At 45.1% G+C, this 18751-nt stretch overlaps 1 protein-coding gene across 1 annotated transcript; it reads right to left on the reverse strand.

Annotated features, from left to right (window-relative positions):
* Nucleotides 1–14214: 14214 nt before the first annotated feature.
* LOC147879717 (uncharacterized) lies at nucleotides 14215–17368 on the reverse strand. Its single transcript, XM_087371442.1, has 5 exons — nucleotides 17123–17368; nucleotides 16718–17005; nucleotides 16095–16270; nucleotides 15440–15713; nucleotides 14215–14721 (listed from the first exon to the last, which is right to left on the reverse strand). The coding sequence occupies exons 1-5, from the start codon at nucleotides 17366–17368 to the stop codon at nucleotides 14215–14217; spliced, it is 1491 nt and encodes a 496-aa protein (XP_087227568.1).
* Between the last annotated feature and the right edge of the window lie 1383 nt (nucleotides 17369–18751).

The raw sequence follows: 18751 nt of genomic DNA on the forward strand, positions 1-18751 counted from the left end.
TATAGCACAAATACCAAAGCACGAAAGATGCAGCTAAAGTAGGAGTTGCACAATGTGCAAAGGAAAAATCTGAATATAAATGAGTATTCCTTGAAGGTGAAAGGCCTTGCAGATTCTCTTGCCTCCATTGGAGCACCTGTTGATGATGAGGACTTAGTGTCCATGACCTTGAATGGTCTTGGGAAAGATTATGCACAGTTTTGGACATCCATTGGAGTCCGTGAAACATTTCCTGATTTTCAGGAACTTATTTCTCTCTTGCTGAGTGAAGAGCAAAGGAATGGTGGTTCAGCCACCTCAACTTCTCAAGAGACTGCTTTCTACTCGAATACAGGTAGAGGCAGGGGTAGAGGAAGAGGCCGTTTTGGTGGCCGTGCAGGAAATCAGAACCAACAGCAACAACAGGAAAACCAGTCCTATGGAGGAGGACGTGGTAGTTCTAGAGGCAGGGGGAGCCAAAGAGGCCGTGGTTCATGGCAAAGGAACCAGCAAGTAAATAGCAGCACAGAATGCTATTATTGTGGAAAGCCTGGACACAAGGAGAATACATGCTATAAAAAGCAGAATGACATCAAAAGTGGGAAGTTGCAGCAAAGCAACTATGCATCATCAAGTGGGCATGGTGACGACAGAAATGAGCACCTTTTTGTGATGCAGCATATAGTTAACTCCATGTCAAGAGATGCTGCAGCTTGCAATGATGTTTGGTATGTTGATTCAGGTGCCTCTAACCACATGACCAGTCATGGTGAGTGGTTTCATGATGTTAGAAATTTGGATAAGCCAGGTTATGTTGAAACAGGTGATGATACTGCGCACCCAATTACGCAGGTTGGTAAAGTGCCATTGGCTATGCAGGATGGCAAAACGAAGTACTTGGCAGATGTACTTCATGTTCCAAAAATCACTAAGAACCTGGTTTCAGTAGGCCAGATGGTTGAGCAAGGTTTGCAGGTTAGATTTAATCCTGATGGATGCTTTGTTGAGGACTTGAAAAATAAGTGCCGCTTGGTTGCGAAAGGCAACAAAAATGGCAGAATGTTCACATTGGATGTTGATATGCCTGAGGTGAAAGCTGCTATGTTTGCGCATGGGAGAGGTGTCATTGCAGATATTGAGATATGGCACAAGCACATTGGGCATGTGAATATACAAAGGCTGAAATCTATGCAAACGAAAAACATTGTTGCAGGTTTGCCTAAATTCAGAGTTGAGGGAATGCAAAAGGTATGTGAAGCATGCCAAATGGGTAAGCAGGCCAGACATGCATTTCCCAAAAATGCTAAGGTGAGCAGAAGACCTTTGGAAGTGATCCATTCAGATGTTTGGACAACCAAAGCTGCTTCTATTGGTGGATGCCATTATTATGTGACGTTTATTGATGACTACACTAGGAAGGTGTGGATTTATTTTATGAAGCACAAAAGTGAAGTGTTCAGCCATTTCAAGGCTTTTAAGGCCATGGTTGAAAAAGAGAAAGGTGTGCATATTAAAGTGCTAAGATCTGATGGAGGGGGAGAGTACTTTTCAGAAGAATTTTGTGAATATCTGAAAGAACAGGGAATTCAAAGGAAGTACTCATGCAGGTCTACCCCTCAGCAGAATGGGGTTGCAGAAAGGAAGAACAGGCATATTGCAGAAGTAGGACGGGCGATCCTAAATGAGAAAAACATGCCTGATTATTTTTGGACTGAAGCAGTAGCAACTGCTGTTTATATTATGAACAGAACCCCCACTGCAGCTGTCCATGGCATGACGCCTGAAGAAATGTATACAGGCCAAAAACCAGATATTTCTCACTTGAAGGTATTTGGTTGCATAGCGTATGTTCATGTTCCTGATGAGAAGAAAACCAAGCTGGATCCAAAGGCAGAAAAATGCATCTTTATTGGATATGCTCAGCACCAGAAAGGGTATCGCTGTTATAACCCTTCCACCCGCAAAATGCAAGTGAGTAGAGATGTTGTTTTTGATGAAATGAGCAGCTGGTATGCACCAACTGTTATGGTAGGAGATGCAGATGCAGGAAATGGGAATGCTGCAATAAATGCAGAGCAGCAATCTCAAGCCTTGAGTGGACCCAGAGAGTCCTCTACTAGTGGATCTAATGCATGGACAGGGAGATTGAGATCTAGTGAATCGTCACATGGCAGTCCTGATAGTGTTGTGCAGGTATCACATAAGGGAAAAGAAAAAGTGGACCATGCTCCAGTGTTTGATGTGTCTGCTGGTAGCTCTCATGTTGATGGAGAGTTAAGTGGCTCTGAAATGAGCCTTGATGAGGAACTTGGGATTCCTTCTGTTGTTACACCTGGTGCAAGGAAAAGCAGGCATGATTTAAAGACTCCTGCAATTGATCCAGTTGTACGGAGGTCCACTCGTATTAAGTATCCAGTTGACAGGCTGAGATATTATGGGTATACAGCACATCACTATGCTTATATGGTCAAGGTTCTAGAGGAGCCAGAGCCCACATGTTTTGAGGATGCAACAGGGCATAAAAATTGGGAAGCAGCTATGGATGAAGAGATGGCTGCCTTGGATGCAAACCACACTTGGGATTTGATGCCTTTGCCTCATGATAAGAAGGCTATTGGCTGCAAGTGGGTTTACAAAGTAAAGCACAATGCTGATGGGTCTGTTAGCAGGTACAAGGCAAGATTGGTTGCCAAAGGTTTTGTGCAGACATATGGAATTGACTATGAGGAAACTTTCAGCCCAGTTGCAAGAATGGCAACCGTGAGAGTAGTAATTGCTATGGCTGCTGCAAAGGGATGGTCCTTGCATCAGATGGATGTGAAAAATGCCTTCTTGCATGGTGATTTGCAGGAAGAGGTTTATATGATGCAGTCGGAAGGTTATGAGGATAAGTCACATCCCGATTTTGTATGCAGGTTGCGCAAAGCCTTGTATGGCTTAAAACAGGTGCCGAGGGCATGGTCAGACAAGATAGGGCAATATCTTGTCACTATTGGATTTCAGATTTCCAATTCAGATTTTTCACTTTATGTGAAAAGGACAAACAGAGGGATTGTGCTTGTAGTCATCTATGTTGATGACTTGATTATTACAGGTGATAGTGATGCAGACATTAATGAAGTGAAGCTGCTGTTGAAGCAGAAATTTGAGATGAAGGATTTGGGAGAGCTGCGTTACTTCTTGGGCATTGAGGTTATTAGATCCCCGAGTGGGATATGGCTGTTGCAAAGGCAATACGGTTTGGACATGCTGTCCAAATATGGGATGACAGGCTGTAAGCCTATCTCTGTTCCATTGGAGCAGAATGTGAAGCTCAATGCAGAGACAGGTGAGCTTCTTGAAGATATTACTATGTACAGGTGCATAGTAGGCAGCTTGATTTACATGACTATAACCAGACCAGATTTGAGCTATGCTGTGGGGCTGGTGAGTCAGTTTATGCAGGCACCGAGGAAGCCACATTTGGATGCGGCTAGGCGCATACTGCGGTATGTGAAGTCCACATTGCATTATGGACTGTTTTATGAAGCTGGGTGTGCATTACAGGTACATGGATACACAGATGCTGACTGGGCTGGTAGTGTCTCAGACAGGAGATCTACTAGTGGTTTTATGTTTTCCCTTGGGAGTGGTGCCATCAGTTGGAGCAGCAAGAAGCAGCCAACAGTTGCCTTGTCGAGCACAGAGGCTGAGTACAGGGGTGCAGCAATGGCTGCATGTGAGGTAGCTTGGTTACGGAAGCTACTTGCAGATATGGGACAGTCAGTTCATGCAGCAGTGTCATTCATTGTGACAACATTAGCAGCATCATGCTTGCTAATAACCCAGTTTATCATGCTAGAACGAAGCACATTGAGGTGCATTATCACTTTGTGAGAGAGAAGGTTCTAGCTGGTGAGATTGATCTTGTCTATGTCAGCACTGAGGAGCAGGTGGCTGATATTTTTACGAAGGCATTGGGTACCGAGAAGCTTCGCAGATTTAGGAGCTTGCTTGGTGTACGTGAGATGGATTTGAGCTTGAGGGGGAGTGTTGAGATATCAAGCTCTACCCCCGATACATCTCCTGGATGACTATCATTTATGTCACCGCCTATGTTAGTTTTACTCGTGGTGTAGTTAGACTACCACGTATGTTTTTGGTTTGGGTTCACATATGAACCACGTATTCTAGGTTTTGACATATAGGGTATTTCCCTCTTCTATTGTATTGTTGTTGTGTGCAAAAGTGAAGAAAGGCTTCACCCTCCAACCTTGTGTCCTCTCTCTTTTGTGTGTTGTGAAGAAAGCTGAACTTGAGTCTCCTAGCTCTCTCCCTCATTCTTTACAGTAGGGTGCCTGTGTTCCTTTTGCTGCTGGATGGATGGGACCCACAAAATCAATCCCCCATTTTTCAAAGGGTTTTTGTGCAATGACTGTTATTAGGGGATTGAAGTATTTGTGTTGTGGTTTAGTAGTTCATTGGCATACATCATAGCTTTTGATATATTCATAGGCATCTGACCAAAGTGTTGGCCACCAATATCTTGCAAGAAGGACTTTTCTTGCTGTTGCTTCCCCTTGGAAATGTCCTTGCAATTCCTTCATGTGTTTCATTGAGGATTGGCATGATCTCATGTGGTATCACACATCTCCTTAATACCTGGTCCTTGCCCATCTTGTATAGTTGTCTTGCAATGAGTTGATAGGGTGCAGCTTTTAGAATTAGTTTCCTAGCATCCATTGCTTTCATTTCAGGAGGTGGTCTTCCTGCCATTAAGTACTCAATGATGTCTGCACACGAATCAGGCACAGTGTCTATTTGAAATAATGCAACATTTGGTAGGTCATCTTCTATTCATATCGGCTCTTCTCCTGTCCTCAATCCTGACATGTGATCAGCAATGAAATGTTGAGCTCCTTTTCTTACCACAATTTTGAAATTGAATTCTTATAGCAATAGAAGCCATCGAGTGATCCGGCGTGTGGTACATGTGCAATTCACAAGATATAATAAGGCTTGATGATCTATGTAGAAGATAAAGTCAGTAGCCAATAGATAGTGTCGAAATTTCTTCATGCTGTAGATCATTGCCAAGGCTTCTCTTTCTGTTGTGGTGTAATTCACCTCCGCATCATTTAGTTGTCTGCTTGCAAAGTATACTGGGTAGTCTTTTTTGTGTTTGCTAGGTTGACATAACACACTTCCTACTGCATAATTGGAACCGTTAGTATGTACATGAAAGTCTATGTCTTAATTTGGTGCCTTTGGAACAGGGGCTGTGATCAATCTCCACTTGAGGGTTTCAAACGCTTGTTTGCATTCGTCTGTCTAGATGAAGTTGACTAGGAGCTTGTATAGGGGCCTTGCAATCATGGTATACCTCAGTATGAATCTTCTATAGTATTTGACATGTCCCATAAAGACTTGAATTCCCTTGGCATTTAGCGAGGGTGGGAAGTTCCATGATGATCTTTATTTTGTCCATGTCAGTTGCAATCCCATGTCAAGAGACTATGTGTCCCAAGACTACTCCGTGTGTGACCAAGAATTGGCATTTTAGAGGATTCAAATAGATTCCACACTCTTTGCATTTTTAAAGTACTTCTTCAAGTCATTTCAAGTGATCCTTTTTTCTTGAGTGTACGCACAAGTCGTCGAGGAAGACTTGTAGGAACTTGTTGAGAAATTCCTTGAAGGAGGTATACATTACCCTTTGAAAAGTAGATGGGGCATTGCATAAGCCAAATGGCATGAATCTGTATGCAAAAATGCCCCATTCTGTGGCAAACGCTATCTTTGCCTGATCTTGAGGTGCAATTTGTACTTGGTTGTACCGCTGAACCCATCCAAGAAGCTATATACTTCAAATCCTACTACCCTTTCTAAAATTGTTTCAATCAATGGTAGGGGATAATGATCTCTGATTGTTGTGCTGCATTAACGTTCTTGAGATTCACACATATTCTGAGCTTCTTGTTTTTCTTACAAACAATCACAATTGGTGACACCCAATTGGTATGCTCGATCTCATAAATGAAACCAGCCTCCAGTAGTTTTTCTAGTTCTTCATAGACATGGGTGCCATACTTGGGATTTGTCTTGTAAGGTCCACGTACCTTTGGTTTGGATCCTTCCCTTATTGGTCTGGTATGTACTGCAACTTCTGGGGAGGTCCCGTTCATTTCTTTGTAGGACCAAGACATGCAATCTCTGTATTCCATTAGCATTGCTTTCAATTCATTTTCTTCTTCTAGAGTGAGCTATTCACCAATGTACACAGGCTTTTCTTCTTCACTGTCCAAGGCAAGATTCAGTTTCCTTGTCTCGGTTGGTCCTTGATAAACTGGTGTATCCTCAATATTCTCTGTTTCTTTGAGCTTTGATTCCCTTATTGGCCTAGGCATTGCTATTGTTGCTTCTCCTCTAGTGTAGTTTTTGAAGTAATCGGGAACTTCCCTTAGGCCTTCATGGCACTTTGAGGTGCTTGCTTGGTTGCTAGCTCCGCTTGAAGATATTTGGTCCAATTCACATGTGTTGCCTTGTTCTTCTTTTTTGTTAGTATTCACCATTTCACTCTTCATTCTAACATTGGGTTTGAACTTTCTAAGCTTTTTACTTTGTGAGACTAGTGGTGGATTTTCAGTAGGAGTCTCAATCCCAAGGAGTGGATCTTTAGCCATACAAACACCTTCAAGCCCTTTAGGATCCCATTTAAAATTTGGGGACTCAGGTGCTTTTGTGGGCTTAGTTAAGTACAATTCAACCACTCTGGTCTGCATTCTTTCGAATTCGTTGAAGTGCTCTATCTTGGCCTTTTGGCGCTGTACACCCTTCTTTTTTTTCTTGGACCGATTGCTTTTTTTTCTTGGATTGTGATGGAGGGTCGATCTTGGGGTATTCAATGGCCATGAGTGCCTGTAGGATTGCCAAGTCATTTTCAAATACTTGGCCTTCCAAGGATGCATTATCAGCTTCTATTTCCAGATCCCACTCTATGTCGGCACCGTAGCCTTCTATTATGAACTCTTCAGGTCACTATCCCATTCAATGCCTATCATGAAGACTGGCATTTCCACTACTTCTGATTCATTGTCCCAGATTGGTGCTTCTAGTTGTATCATTTGGGCATCCACATCTGGCAACATTAGACGTGTTGTTTTACAATTGTCTATTGTAGCCGTCTGTATCCAATTGTTGATGTCACTTTGTGTATCCCCTTCTATCAATTTCGTCTTGGTCCCAAAGCGTTCTGTGTGCTTGCACATCAAATATGTCACATTGTAAGATATCTCCCAATGTTTCAAAGTCTCCAAGTGGATATTTTAAATGTACTTCAGGATTTACAACATTGTGATTATCACCACATCTTCTCTCACCACAACGTTGGAAATGACACACATTCATAGGATCAAGACTATGAATTTGTCCAAAAGCCACCACTTCATTCTTCTTATATAACACCACAATCATACCCTCTATTAGGGTGAATACCTGTTTTATGTACAAAAATAGATTAGCAACTCAAAAAAAGACACGATAAATAATCATTGAGCTTATTATTACTTAATAACTTTTATATCAAAACTAGCAGAGAAGGCATTAAACCTTAGTGCATTGGTAGGTACAGGGGATGCATGACTAGTGGCTGTAGTGGAAGAAGTGTCTTCAACATTTGTAGGAATAGTGGGTTTGATTTCTCTTGTTCCCAAATTTATCTTGAGCGGTTTCTCTATTGTGGATAGCGATCCTATCGGTGCCCCAATCATGGAGTACCAATGCTTCTCAAAGCCATGGTCTTCCCAACAATATTTGGTATGTTGTAGCGCCCTTAGAAAGATCCAAGATAGTAAACTGGAGCATGAATCTTACTCTAGCAATTTTTGCTAACACATTGTCAACGATACCCAATGGCTTCATTTTTGTGTGGTCAGCTAGGCAGATGTTAAATGTGGCCCTCTGCATTGGAGGTAGGCCCCATTCTTCATATAGCTCTCTTGCCAAAATGTTGACTCCGGCTCCGCCATCTATTATTGCCAAGTATTGACCAAAGGCTTTATGCTCCAGTGGGATGGTTACATTTTTTGTGTCATCCCAAGCACCGAATTTTACCAAAATGACATTTTCCTCTTCTTCAACTAGGGGGAAGTATTGTGAAGATTCAATCCATCCCTTGAAACTTTCCCACATTGTAGGGCAATTTCTTAGTAAGGTCCCAATTGGCATTGTGACAAGGCAGCTAATCAAGCTTGCTAGTGCGGTGCCATCCAATTGGGGATGTTTTGCATGTTGCTATATTACTTGTTGGAAGTTGTTTGGATCAATCACAGTGTCAATGCTAGGTGCTTATGGTGCTCTAATCTCTGTTGCTGCCATCATGTCTGCCTCAAATTTTTCTTATTCTTGTTGAACCCATTGCTTCAAGCCTTGGTAGCACGTCTTTTTAGTTTCAGCATTGGGGTATGCTTCCTTGGCTCCTTAGGTGGCACTTTTCATGGATGTGCTAGGCATGGTCTCACTATGTTGTGGGATTGGCATGGCTTGTTTTGCCAGAGTGCTCTTTGCTTTTTGAGCGGAAAGGAGTTTTTGCCATGTCGCTTCTTTCTATTGCTGTGTTGTGATCAAGACTAGCTGTGATACCACACTTCATGTTGCCACACTATGATTTTTCACACTTATCATCCCCAGGGGTACATCAGGTTTTACTTCCATGGTTGGTTGAGACTTTGTTCTTAGTGGGCAGTCCATGCAAGCATGCCCAACTCCACATTCCCTGCACACAAGTTGGAATGTAATGGGTTTACCCTTATGTGGGCATTCTATTATGCGGTGGTTTTCTCCACAACCAAAACGCTTGATGGGTGTTCGATATGTGGTGGGCCTTACTTGATTAGCATACACTGGGATGAGTCCCTCGGCACCATCCATGTGGTACATAGGGTATTCTATTTCATACTCATAGTGAGGTTCTAGCTCTTCAGTTTGGAGTTGTTGCACCAGAACTACTGGAGCAAGATTGGGAGCCTGTGGGTATTGCAAGGGATTGGGATTCCTCATTAGTTGAGGCACTTGTGTTCTCATCGAGAGTGGGTTGAACACGTCAATTTGTGCCCCCGTGTGGGTCTCTTTTTTGCACTATTTCGCTCATAAGATTCCATCGTGACCTCCGATTGACAAACTGTCTGCACCAGCACATTTTCCCACTCATGTGGAACAATCCTAGGCACATTCTTAACATGACGGTCCCTATGACACTAATGCATCTCTAACCCTCCTAACAATTTTCAAGTGTTTTTACCATTGTTTTCAAACTTGGTAGTCGCCATTACGTAGGCACTGACTTCGACTCATCGATTGCATATTTTTTGCCATTGTCAAGCTACGAAGGTCAAAATCAATTGCACATTTCAAATTCAAAGGCACTCACTTAAAGGATACACTTAAGCATTGTGTATGCACCTTAGATATGGATGAAGACTAGCCCCTGCATACTTCACGAGCTTTCTTCAGCCCTCAATGCTCTTCAAGAATTCAACCTCTCACCATCAACAACAAGCAGCATGGAGGACATAACAATTGAAGAAGCAATAAGTAGCGATGATCAAAGTCCTTCAAAACACCTTAAAGAACAACGCAATCACAACAAAAACAACAATGGCAGATGACACTTTGGTAAATTGGAAATGCCAAAGTACAATGGACGAGGGGACCCCGCCAGATTCCTTCAACTCTTTGATGTGACATGTTGTGTTGGAGGTGACGAGTTAAATGAAACCAAAGCCGCTTGGTTCCCGATAGCTCTAACCAATGAGGCTTCGGAATGGTACCTCGACCTTCTTGTAGAGGAGAGAGCCACATGGGCATTGCTATCTGACCAGTTCAAAAGGAGATTCCAAACAAAAAGGCTGCAAGATGACCCCCATCTGAATGACAAGTACCTCATAGCATGGTTCTCATCTCTAGCCTGAAAAAATCCATTTGCAAGGACATGAAAAAAATCAGCAGCAGCTATGCACATTTCAACGACGCTCATGAAGCTGCGATTGACATTGAGGACAGCATGACCGATTCTGACAGCGACAATGATGGCTATAAATCAAGTTATCACGACGATAAGAAATCTTCAAAGAAGGGAGGCACTTCCCACAAAGATCGCACACCGAGGACAGAGTGGAAGCCATGGCCCTAAGAGTAAAAGATGAAATGATGTAGGCCATCGAACAAAAGCTACGTGTCTCTCAGTCACCACAGTACCCACGGAGAGAAAATGTTTGGTGCCCACATTGTATGGCCAACCATATAGCCAATGAATGCCCAATCTTAAGGAACAGACTAAACCCACCAAAAGTGGCTCAACCCCCACGATTATGGTGTCCCATTTGCAATGCTGCAGGGCATGATGTAAATACTTGTTTCTATAATATGAGGGTAGCACAACCCCAGCCCCAACAATACCAATAGCTGCCAATCCTAGTGTATAGACAATCGGCACTGGCACCTAATGCACAAGTGCCACGTCTCAACCCACTCCTAGTGAGAACACAAGTGCCTCAACTAATGAGGAATCCCAATCCCTTGCAATACCCACAAGCTCCCAATCTTACTCCAGTAGTTCCACGGTTATGGTTTCCCATTTGCAATGCTGCAGGGCATGATGTAAATAGTTGTTTCTACAATATGAGGGTAGCACAACCCCGGCCCCAACAATACCAACAGCTACCACTCCCAGTGTATAGACAATTGGCACTAGCACCTAATGCACAAGTGCACTTATGGATGCCTAAATGGTATGGGATTGGCTAAAAAAAGATCCCGTAGCTCAATGGTTCATGTGTGAAGTTGTGGTTCAATTTGGGTCCAATTCGGGTCCCAAATGGGCAAGATATGGACCCTCAAAGTTAGGGGATTTTAAGGGCCCTTTTATCTTTAGGGCTAAGTGTGAATGGTCCTAGAACTTTAACCTAACTAGGGTTGTGTACTAACTGCTAGCTAGTTTGAATTAGTTATCCTAACTGGTCCTTAACCTAACCTAAATTATCTAACTATATCAGTTAGTGTGACTATAGTTAGTCCAACTAAGTTAGCTACTATCTGATCCACAGTTAACTTAATCTAACCCTATGCTCACCTAACCTAACCTAACCTATGGTTAACTAACCTAACTACAATTTTTTTTTTAAGGGTTAGTTTACCCTCTCTTCTTTTTTTCTTTTTTTTTGGGAGAGTGAGGAAGTGGGCGGCGGCAGCTGAAGTTTTTTGGGGGGGTGGTTTTGAAAAGATGGAGGCGGGTCGAAGGGCCGCGAAAGGAGGGGGGCGTTGCTATTGTAAGGCCTTATGGCCTTTGTTGGTTGAGGGTATAGTTGGCGGGCACCAAGCGTCATAAGCGGGCATCACCATCGCATGGCTACCATGCACCACCGGTGTTGCTGGCGTGCGGCTCTGCGCCTAGCTAGCGAAGGGGTAGCCAAGCCCCAAGGCCCCCTTAAGGGCCTTATAAGATAGATTTTAGAGAGAGAGAGAGAGAGAGAAGAGGGGGGAGGTAGAGAGAGAGAAAAAAGGGTGGAAGGAGAAGAGAGAGAGAGACGGGGGGAAGAGAGAGAAAAAGGGGGTGGAGGAAAGAGAGAGGGGGGTGGAGGGAGAGGGTGGTGGAGGGGGGGGGGGGGACAGGGTGTGGAAGGTGGAGGTGGAGAAGGGGGGGTGGGGGTAGGGGTGGAGGGGGGGATGGGGGGTGGAGATGGGGGGGCGGGAGTGGAGGGCGGGGTGGAGATAGGGGGGGGTGGGGGTGGAGGGGGGAAAGGGGGGGGGTGGAGGGTGTCACGAGGGCAAAGTTCACACCAAATTTTTTTTCACTTTTCCTTTGCTCCCTAGGTTGGTCCCCTACCGGGATCCAAAGATCAGCTTGACTGAGTTTTGGATGAGCTGCTGAGTGGAACTCCACCTCACTGAATGTCCTCCACCTTCACAAAGGTTCCCTAACCTTCTGGTGAATGGACTGGAACTCCTTCGGCGAGCTACTTGTTATGTAGAAGTCCTCCTTCACCCAAAGCTTGCTGGAGTGCCATGTACCAAAAGGAATGTGGTCCTGCCTTCTCAAGAGACTCAATACATGCGGGGAAACACGCCCGTGAAGTCAGATTCTGAAACCCCCAAATCTGGCTAGTTGAGGCTAAACTTAGCTAGCTGGGACCAAACTGGTAGAATTGCCAAAATTAGATGGCTAGGCCTCCAAAAATAGCGGACTATCGATTTTCGAAAGGTATGTGCCCACCGTGGGTAGGCTCGAACTCGGGATCTCTAGCTTAGTACACGCAGAGCCAAACGTTAGGCTAGCCAAGGGCTCTAGTCTTGGTTAGTGTAACCAAGAAGAGCCACTGCTTTAAAGTGTGTCCCCACCCGAACGCGGGTGTCCTAAAAGAATCTCTGCGCATAGCTGCGCCGGATCGATTAGGACCACTTCGTTCGCACGTGAACCGCCAACCGTCGGGCTGGTATTGGGTAGTGTAACCAACAGGTACCACTAACCTATAACGTGTGTTTGTTGGAGAAGTAAAAGAGGGTCTGCCCCCTCGTCATCTCAAACCCTAGCTCTACTCCTGGGAATCAAACCCCTGACCTCTATGTAATGACCCGCGATACGTCACGGCCCACTTAACCACCAGGGTGATGGCCTTGCTTAAGACCCTTCTCTCTCCATAAGTAACCTATGTTATGGGTCCTAGGGCTACGGCGGCCTTCCTCCCTCCATGCACATGACGAAATGCTTCTTTGTTGGTTCGCAAACCTCCTAGGGATCAAGAGGAGCTTGGAGAAGATCGGGTGCGGTCGGTGGAGCGGTCAGTTGCCCACGAGGGTCCTAGAGAGTTGGACTGCGTATTGCCGTCTACCTCCGTCATCAGATTCCATCAACCAGCTAGAGTTCCGTCGGCCCCATTCTCCTATTCTGTTGCAATGCTATTATCATGAGCCCAGCCCTGAGATCATGATGGCGGGGCGACCTTCTGCTCCAAAGGTCTTGAGGCATAGAGCCTTAAAGCTTCGCCACGAAGCTTTGCTAGCTGAGGTTCGATGGACTGTAGGTTCCATCGAGAAACTTCTGTTGATGTGTGATCTCAGGTGGTTTGTTCTCCCTCGTTTGGGCGAAGTAGACTCTGTGTTTTACACAGTAGCTACCAAGAGGGGTCTTTAGACCTCCACAAAAGCTGGGGTCGAACGGTTTGGAGTTTAGATCACACAACTCTCTGCATCGATGAGAAGATCTTCTGGGTCAGAACTTCAGTGCACCAACCTTCTTCCACCTTGAACCAATCAAGCTGCCGATCGAGGAGATCCTTCCTCAATCCAAGAGGGAGCTCTGGATCTAAGGAGAGCCCATGAAACAACTTGTGTACCAAAAACGAGTTTGAAGGGGGGGGGGAGAACGTAGAATGTCCACAGTTATGATTAACCTCAAAAACTCAATACACCGATGGACAACAGGAGGTAGAGTAGTTTTTATTCATTAAAAGGAATAGGACCCAGTGGGCAAAATGCCTCACAGGGTCAAGATTACAAAGAGAGCATCTCTCAGATGTAGTAGAAAGTCTCACACTCTCTCAAGGTCTCTTCCTGGAGCTCACAGCTCTCACTCTCTCCTCTCCTATTTGTTCCCCTATCTGGTCTGAGTGGAGTCAATTCCCTTTTTGATTGAGTGAGAAAAAGGGAGGGAACTAGCCCTCTAGCTTCAAACGATCAACCGCCTTCTTCAAGGCAACCTTTCCTCCTTAGTCCTTTGCCTCCAACAGCCACTTGTAAGGGCCAATGAATTCAAACTTGCCCGTTTTAATTAAGCCCTTCAAGAGCCATGGTTGGGGATCCATTCATACCATGGGCTGCTCCCCTTGGATGGATCACATGGTCATGTCAAAGGGCTACTCCCCCTTGACCCAAATGGAGGGCAAGGATTTCTTCTTGCTGTTGGTGTCGAAGCCGGTCCTCATAGAGCTACTCCCCTAGAGGTCTAAGAGCCTCAGCCCTTAGTCGATGCCCAGGATGGTGAACGAGGAGGGGATGATTGGGACCTTCACTCCCTTGTCAACGGGCCACCCGTTACATTCCCCCCCTTTTACTCTTACTCCCCCGCTTCTTTGGAAATGGGTGTGAATCATTGTAGCTGTGCACGATGTCCACGAACCGCCATAGAGAAGGTTCCGTCCTCCATAAGTCTTCACTTGAAGGCTGCTCCCTCTAGTGACAATGTTACAGCCTGTTAGGCCCGAACTAATTCGGTCTATCATGGTGTGCCATGATACACTCAAGGTCTTCACCCTCTCCATGATCCATTACGAGAGCTGGACCTCTATTCCGCTGCTCACGGGTTGGATCCTCGTCTTCATGAGCACCCTTCAACATTGAAACATGAAAGGTGGGATGAATGTGTAGATGGGGAGGAAGTTGCAGATGATAGGCCAGCTTGCCTACCCTCTCAAGGATCTCATAAGGCCTGTTGTACCTACGAGCAAGACGATCCATGACCTCCTTGGGCATACTAAACTGCTCAGGGTTGAGTTTGAGATAGACCTTCTCGCCAACCTCATACTCCACATGCCTCCTCTTCCTATCTGCAAATTTCTTCATCCTGTCCTGAGGTCTACCCAGTTGCTCCCAGGCAGATTTGAGCCTTGTCACCCACTCTTCATGGAAGGCACCACCTACTGGAGCTACTCCCCCTACAGTAGGTAACACTGATGCTTCCCTTGGAGCCAAAGGTTGGTATCCATAGGCCAACTTGAAGGGGGAAAACCTAGTGGATGAATGCTACCAACTGTTGTAGTAGAATTCTGCTGCATCTAGATGAACATACCAATCAGTTTGATCTCCTTGGACATAGTGCCTGAGAAATTCCTCTACGAACTGGTTTGTCTTCTCAGTTTGTCCGTCAGACTGAGGGTGATATGAGCTGCTAAACGCAAGTTTAGTCCCACACATTGCAAACAGAGTGCTCCAGAAAGTGCCAATGAATCTCCCATCTTTGTCAGACACAATCTCCTTCGGTAGCCCATGGTGTTTGACCACAAACTTGAAGAAGAGTCTTGCTATTGCTTGGGCATCCAAAGTACCCTTGTATGGAATGAAGTGTGCATACTTTGTGAGTCTACAAACCACCACAAATATGCCCGTGTATCCCTCACTGTTCGGTAGACATGTTATGAAGTATATGGAGACACTCTCCCATGGTTTGGATGGAATGTTTAGGGGTTGAAGCAGCCCTACTAGTTTCATCCTTTCTGCCTTGTCTTGCCCACAAATGTGACACATAGGCATCCACATCCCTCTCCATTAGAGGCCACCAAAAGTTTCTTGAGAGCAACTCAAGAGTCTTTTCCTGTCTTGGATGACCTGCCCACTGTGGATCATGATGTTCTTTTATCATTCTCTTTCTCAAGCCTCCCACACATGGTACATATACTCTACATTGCTTGAAGTAGATGACCCCATCACGTACCTTGATGTGTGCCTGCTTTGCGTCAGTCCCAAGTATCTTCTTGGCAAATTCATCCTCCCCATACCCTGTTTTGATCTCTTCCAAAACTGTTGACCCATGTAGAATTTGGACTACAGCCAAGTAGGGGATTCGAGAGAGGGCATCCCCCACTACATTCTCCTTGCCGGGATTGTGCTTGATCTCAAAGTCAAAGTTGGCTAGAAAATCTTGCCACCTTGCTTGCTTGGGAGACAACTTGGGTTGTGTCATGAAATAGGAAGTAGTGACATTGTCTCTAAAAATAGAGAAGTGATTGCCCAAGAGGTAATGCTTCCAAGTCCTCAAGCAATGCACCACCGCGGTCATCTACTTGTCATGAGTAGGGTAACGGGTCTCCCTCTCAATCAGCTTCTGACTCTCGAAGGCTAAAGGAAGCCCGTCTTGTAAGAGAACACCTCCTATGGCAAAATCTGATGCATCTGTCTGCACTTCAAAGGGCTTCTCAAAATTTGGGAGTGCTAGGATTGGCTGGCTACTCACAGCCTCCTTCAGCTTCTGAAAAGCACTCTCATGCTTAGGGCCCCACTTCCACGGTGTATCTTTTCATGTAAGATTGGTAAGAGGAGCTATGATTTCACTGTACATGTCAATGACGGTCCTATAGAAAGAGGCTAACCCATTGAACGCTCGCACATCATCAACACTCCTTGGGGTAGGCCACTCCACCATAGCTTTCACCTTACTCTCATCCATCATGAGCTTTCCTTGGCTCACCTTAAAACCTAGAAAATGGACTATTTCCTTTGCAAAATCACCTTTCTTTCCTTCAAGAACAGTCGATTTGTTCTCAGCCTGTCAAACACCTCCCTCAGTGCTTGATATGCTCCTTTATAGTCTTTGAATAGATGAGGATATCATCTAAATAAACGACTACACACTCATCTAGTAGGTCATGGAAAACACCATTCATGAGTGTTGAAAAGGTTGTCCGGGCATTGGTTAACCCAAAAGTCAACAGCTTCCAATCATATGAGCCATACTTGGTCCTCATAGTTGTCTTTTCCACATCAGCCTCAAAAATTTTGATTTGATGATACTCGGACCTTAGATCTATCTTCGTGAAGTACCGAGCATGCACTAGAGAATCAAACAACTCTCTCATGTTGGGAAGGGGATACCAATTCTTAACAGTAACCTTGTTGAGTGCTCGGTAGTCCACACAAAGACACAAGTCTCTTTCTTTTTGACAAAGAGAACGGGAGCTTCGTATGGAGACTTTGAAGGCCAAATAAATCCTACCTCAAGCAACTCTTGCAAGTGAACCTTTAGCTCCTTGTTCTCTTCTTGAGATAAACGGTAGGGTGCCTTGGCTGGAGGATCTGAACCAGGGTAAACCTCTATCCTATGATCAATCTCTCGCTTTGGAGGAAGCTCCCTTGGAAGCTTCTCAGGTAGGATATCATCATACTCTGTTAGCAAGGCCTGAACCTCATGTGGTACATGTCTTTTGACTGCAATTGAGTCATCCTCATGCTCCTTGATTACCACTAGGTAGGCTTGATTTCCCTTCCTTACTGCTTTCTTTAACTACATGGGTGAGAGGAGTTGGGGTAAAGGGCCTCCCTTTTGCCTTGAAGCTTTCACCACTTCCCAACCTCCATCTTTGCAGAAAACCAGTTGCTCATCATGGCTATTGATGAGTACCTTGTTTGCTCTCAGCCACGTTTGCCCAAACACGAGCTCAAAGTCATCCATTTCCACTACTGAAAATTCTGATCTGTTGGAGCAGCCTCCTACTTGTACACTTACCCCTTTTGCCAACTTTGCCACTGCTTGGCCTGGGGTGTTCACTATTTTCATGACCTTCCCCTTGTTGATCTCTGATTTCAGCCCGATCTCCTTTGCCTTCTTAGAAGTAATGAAGTTGTGGCTGGCCCCACTATCCACCATAGCCCGTACTAGGTGTCCATTTACTATTGCAGTAACAAATAGCAAATCTTAGGCTATCTTGTCCTCATTCATTACTCCTAGAAGCTGGACGGGTGTCATTGTCTGAGTGGGCTGCTCATTCTCTATTTCTTGAATGGTCTGCAGTGATTGTCTCATAGGGCAGTCCCTAGCAAAGTGTGCCCCCGTGCAAATATAGCATCCGCTTCCTTTTGGGGCTGAATGACTTGATGAAGCCTTCACTGATCCCACACTGCTCTTGAGCTGAGTAGTGCTCACTTTGCCTTTGCCTTTTTGAGCTGTAGTAAACTTTGGCTTGGCCTGCTCAACTGAAACCTCCCCCACCGGTCAGTATTTCTTCTTGTTCTTGGAGCCAAACCTCTTGAACTTCTTCTTCTTGAATGGAGGGATCCCTTGTCCACTTGGCTTGGTCTTGGCTTGAGCTTGTCTCTCACCATCGTGATTCTTCTCTTCCCAATTGGTAAGGCGGTCAGCCACCTCGTAGGCTTCAACCACTATTTTGACATGCTCTCTCATGAGCTCATCATGTGCCCAAGGCCTCAGTCTTTTGATAAAATAATACAACCGATCAGCCTCACTCATCTCCTTGATCTGTAGCATAAGAGAGGAGTGAGCCTTAATGAACTCCCTCAAGGTTCCGGTATGTTTAAGAGTGTTCAAGGCATCCCGAGCCTTCCATTCAATGTCAGAGGGTAGAAACTACAGCCTCAGCCTTTGTGAGAGCTCCTCCCATGTCGAAATGGTGTAGGTATTGCGGTTGGTCCTCTCGTCCTCCTTGTAATTCCGCCAACATAGCTTTGCATCATCCACCAAGTAGGTTGAGGCATGAAGCACTTGCTCTTGGGGCTCAACTATCTTGGCAAGGGCAAGGTATTGTTGCATGTCGTAGATGAAATTCTCTAATACCTTTACCTCTCGTGCGCCCTTGTAGGGTTCGGGCTCCTTAAGCTTGACCCGATGCCTTCCGGATGGTCCGATCCCATCATCTTTGATTAGCTTGCTCATCACATGAGCAAGCTCGATCTTTGCTTCTGAAAGTTGCTGCTGTAACAGCCCCTGGCTTGCCTGCAACTCACTGAGAGCAAGTTCAATGGCCTCAAGCCTTGCATCATGTTCCCAAAACTTGATCTTGGTCTGACTTTTGGTATTGCTTAGCTCAGCACCATTGACCTCATTTGAGTCACCCATGACTGAGAAGATGGTCTTTAACTGGCTGGACTGTCTGTCTGAGAAAACACAAACTGTGGGAAAAAACTATCAACTCACTTGACTCCCCCAAAACTGATCAAGCTGAAACTTTGGGTGAACTGACTCTGCTCAGTTCTTTCAGCTCTGATACCACTATCACGAGGGCAAAGTTCACAC

Source organism: Dipteris shenzhenensis, chromosome 33, assembly GCF_047967505.1.
Source record: "Dipteris shenzhenensis isolate YYH24624 ecotype China chromosome 33, Dip_SZ_1.0, whole genome shotgun sequence".
NCBI lineage: Eukaryota > Viridiplantae > Streptophyta > Polypodiopsida > Gleicheniales > Dipteridaceae > Dipteris > Dipteris shenzhenensis.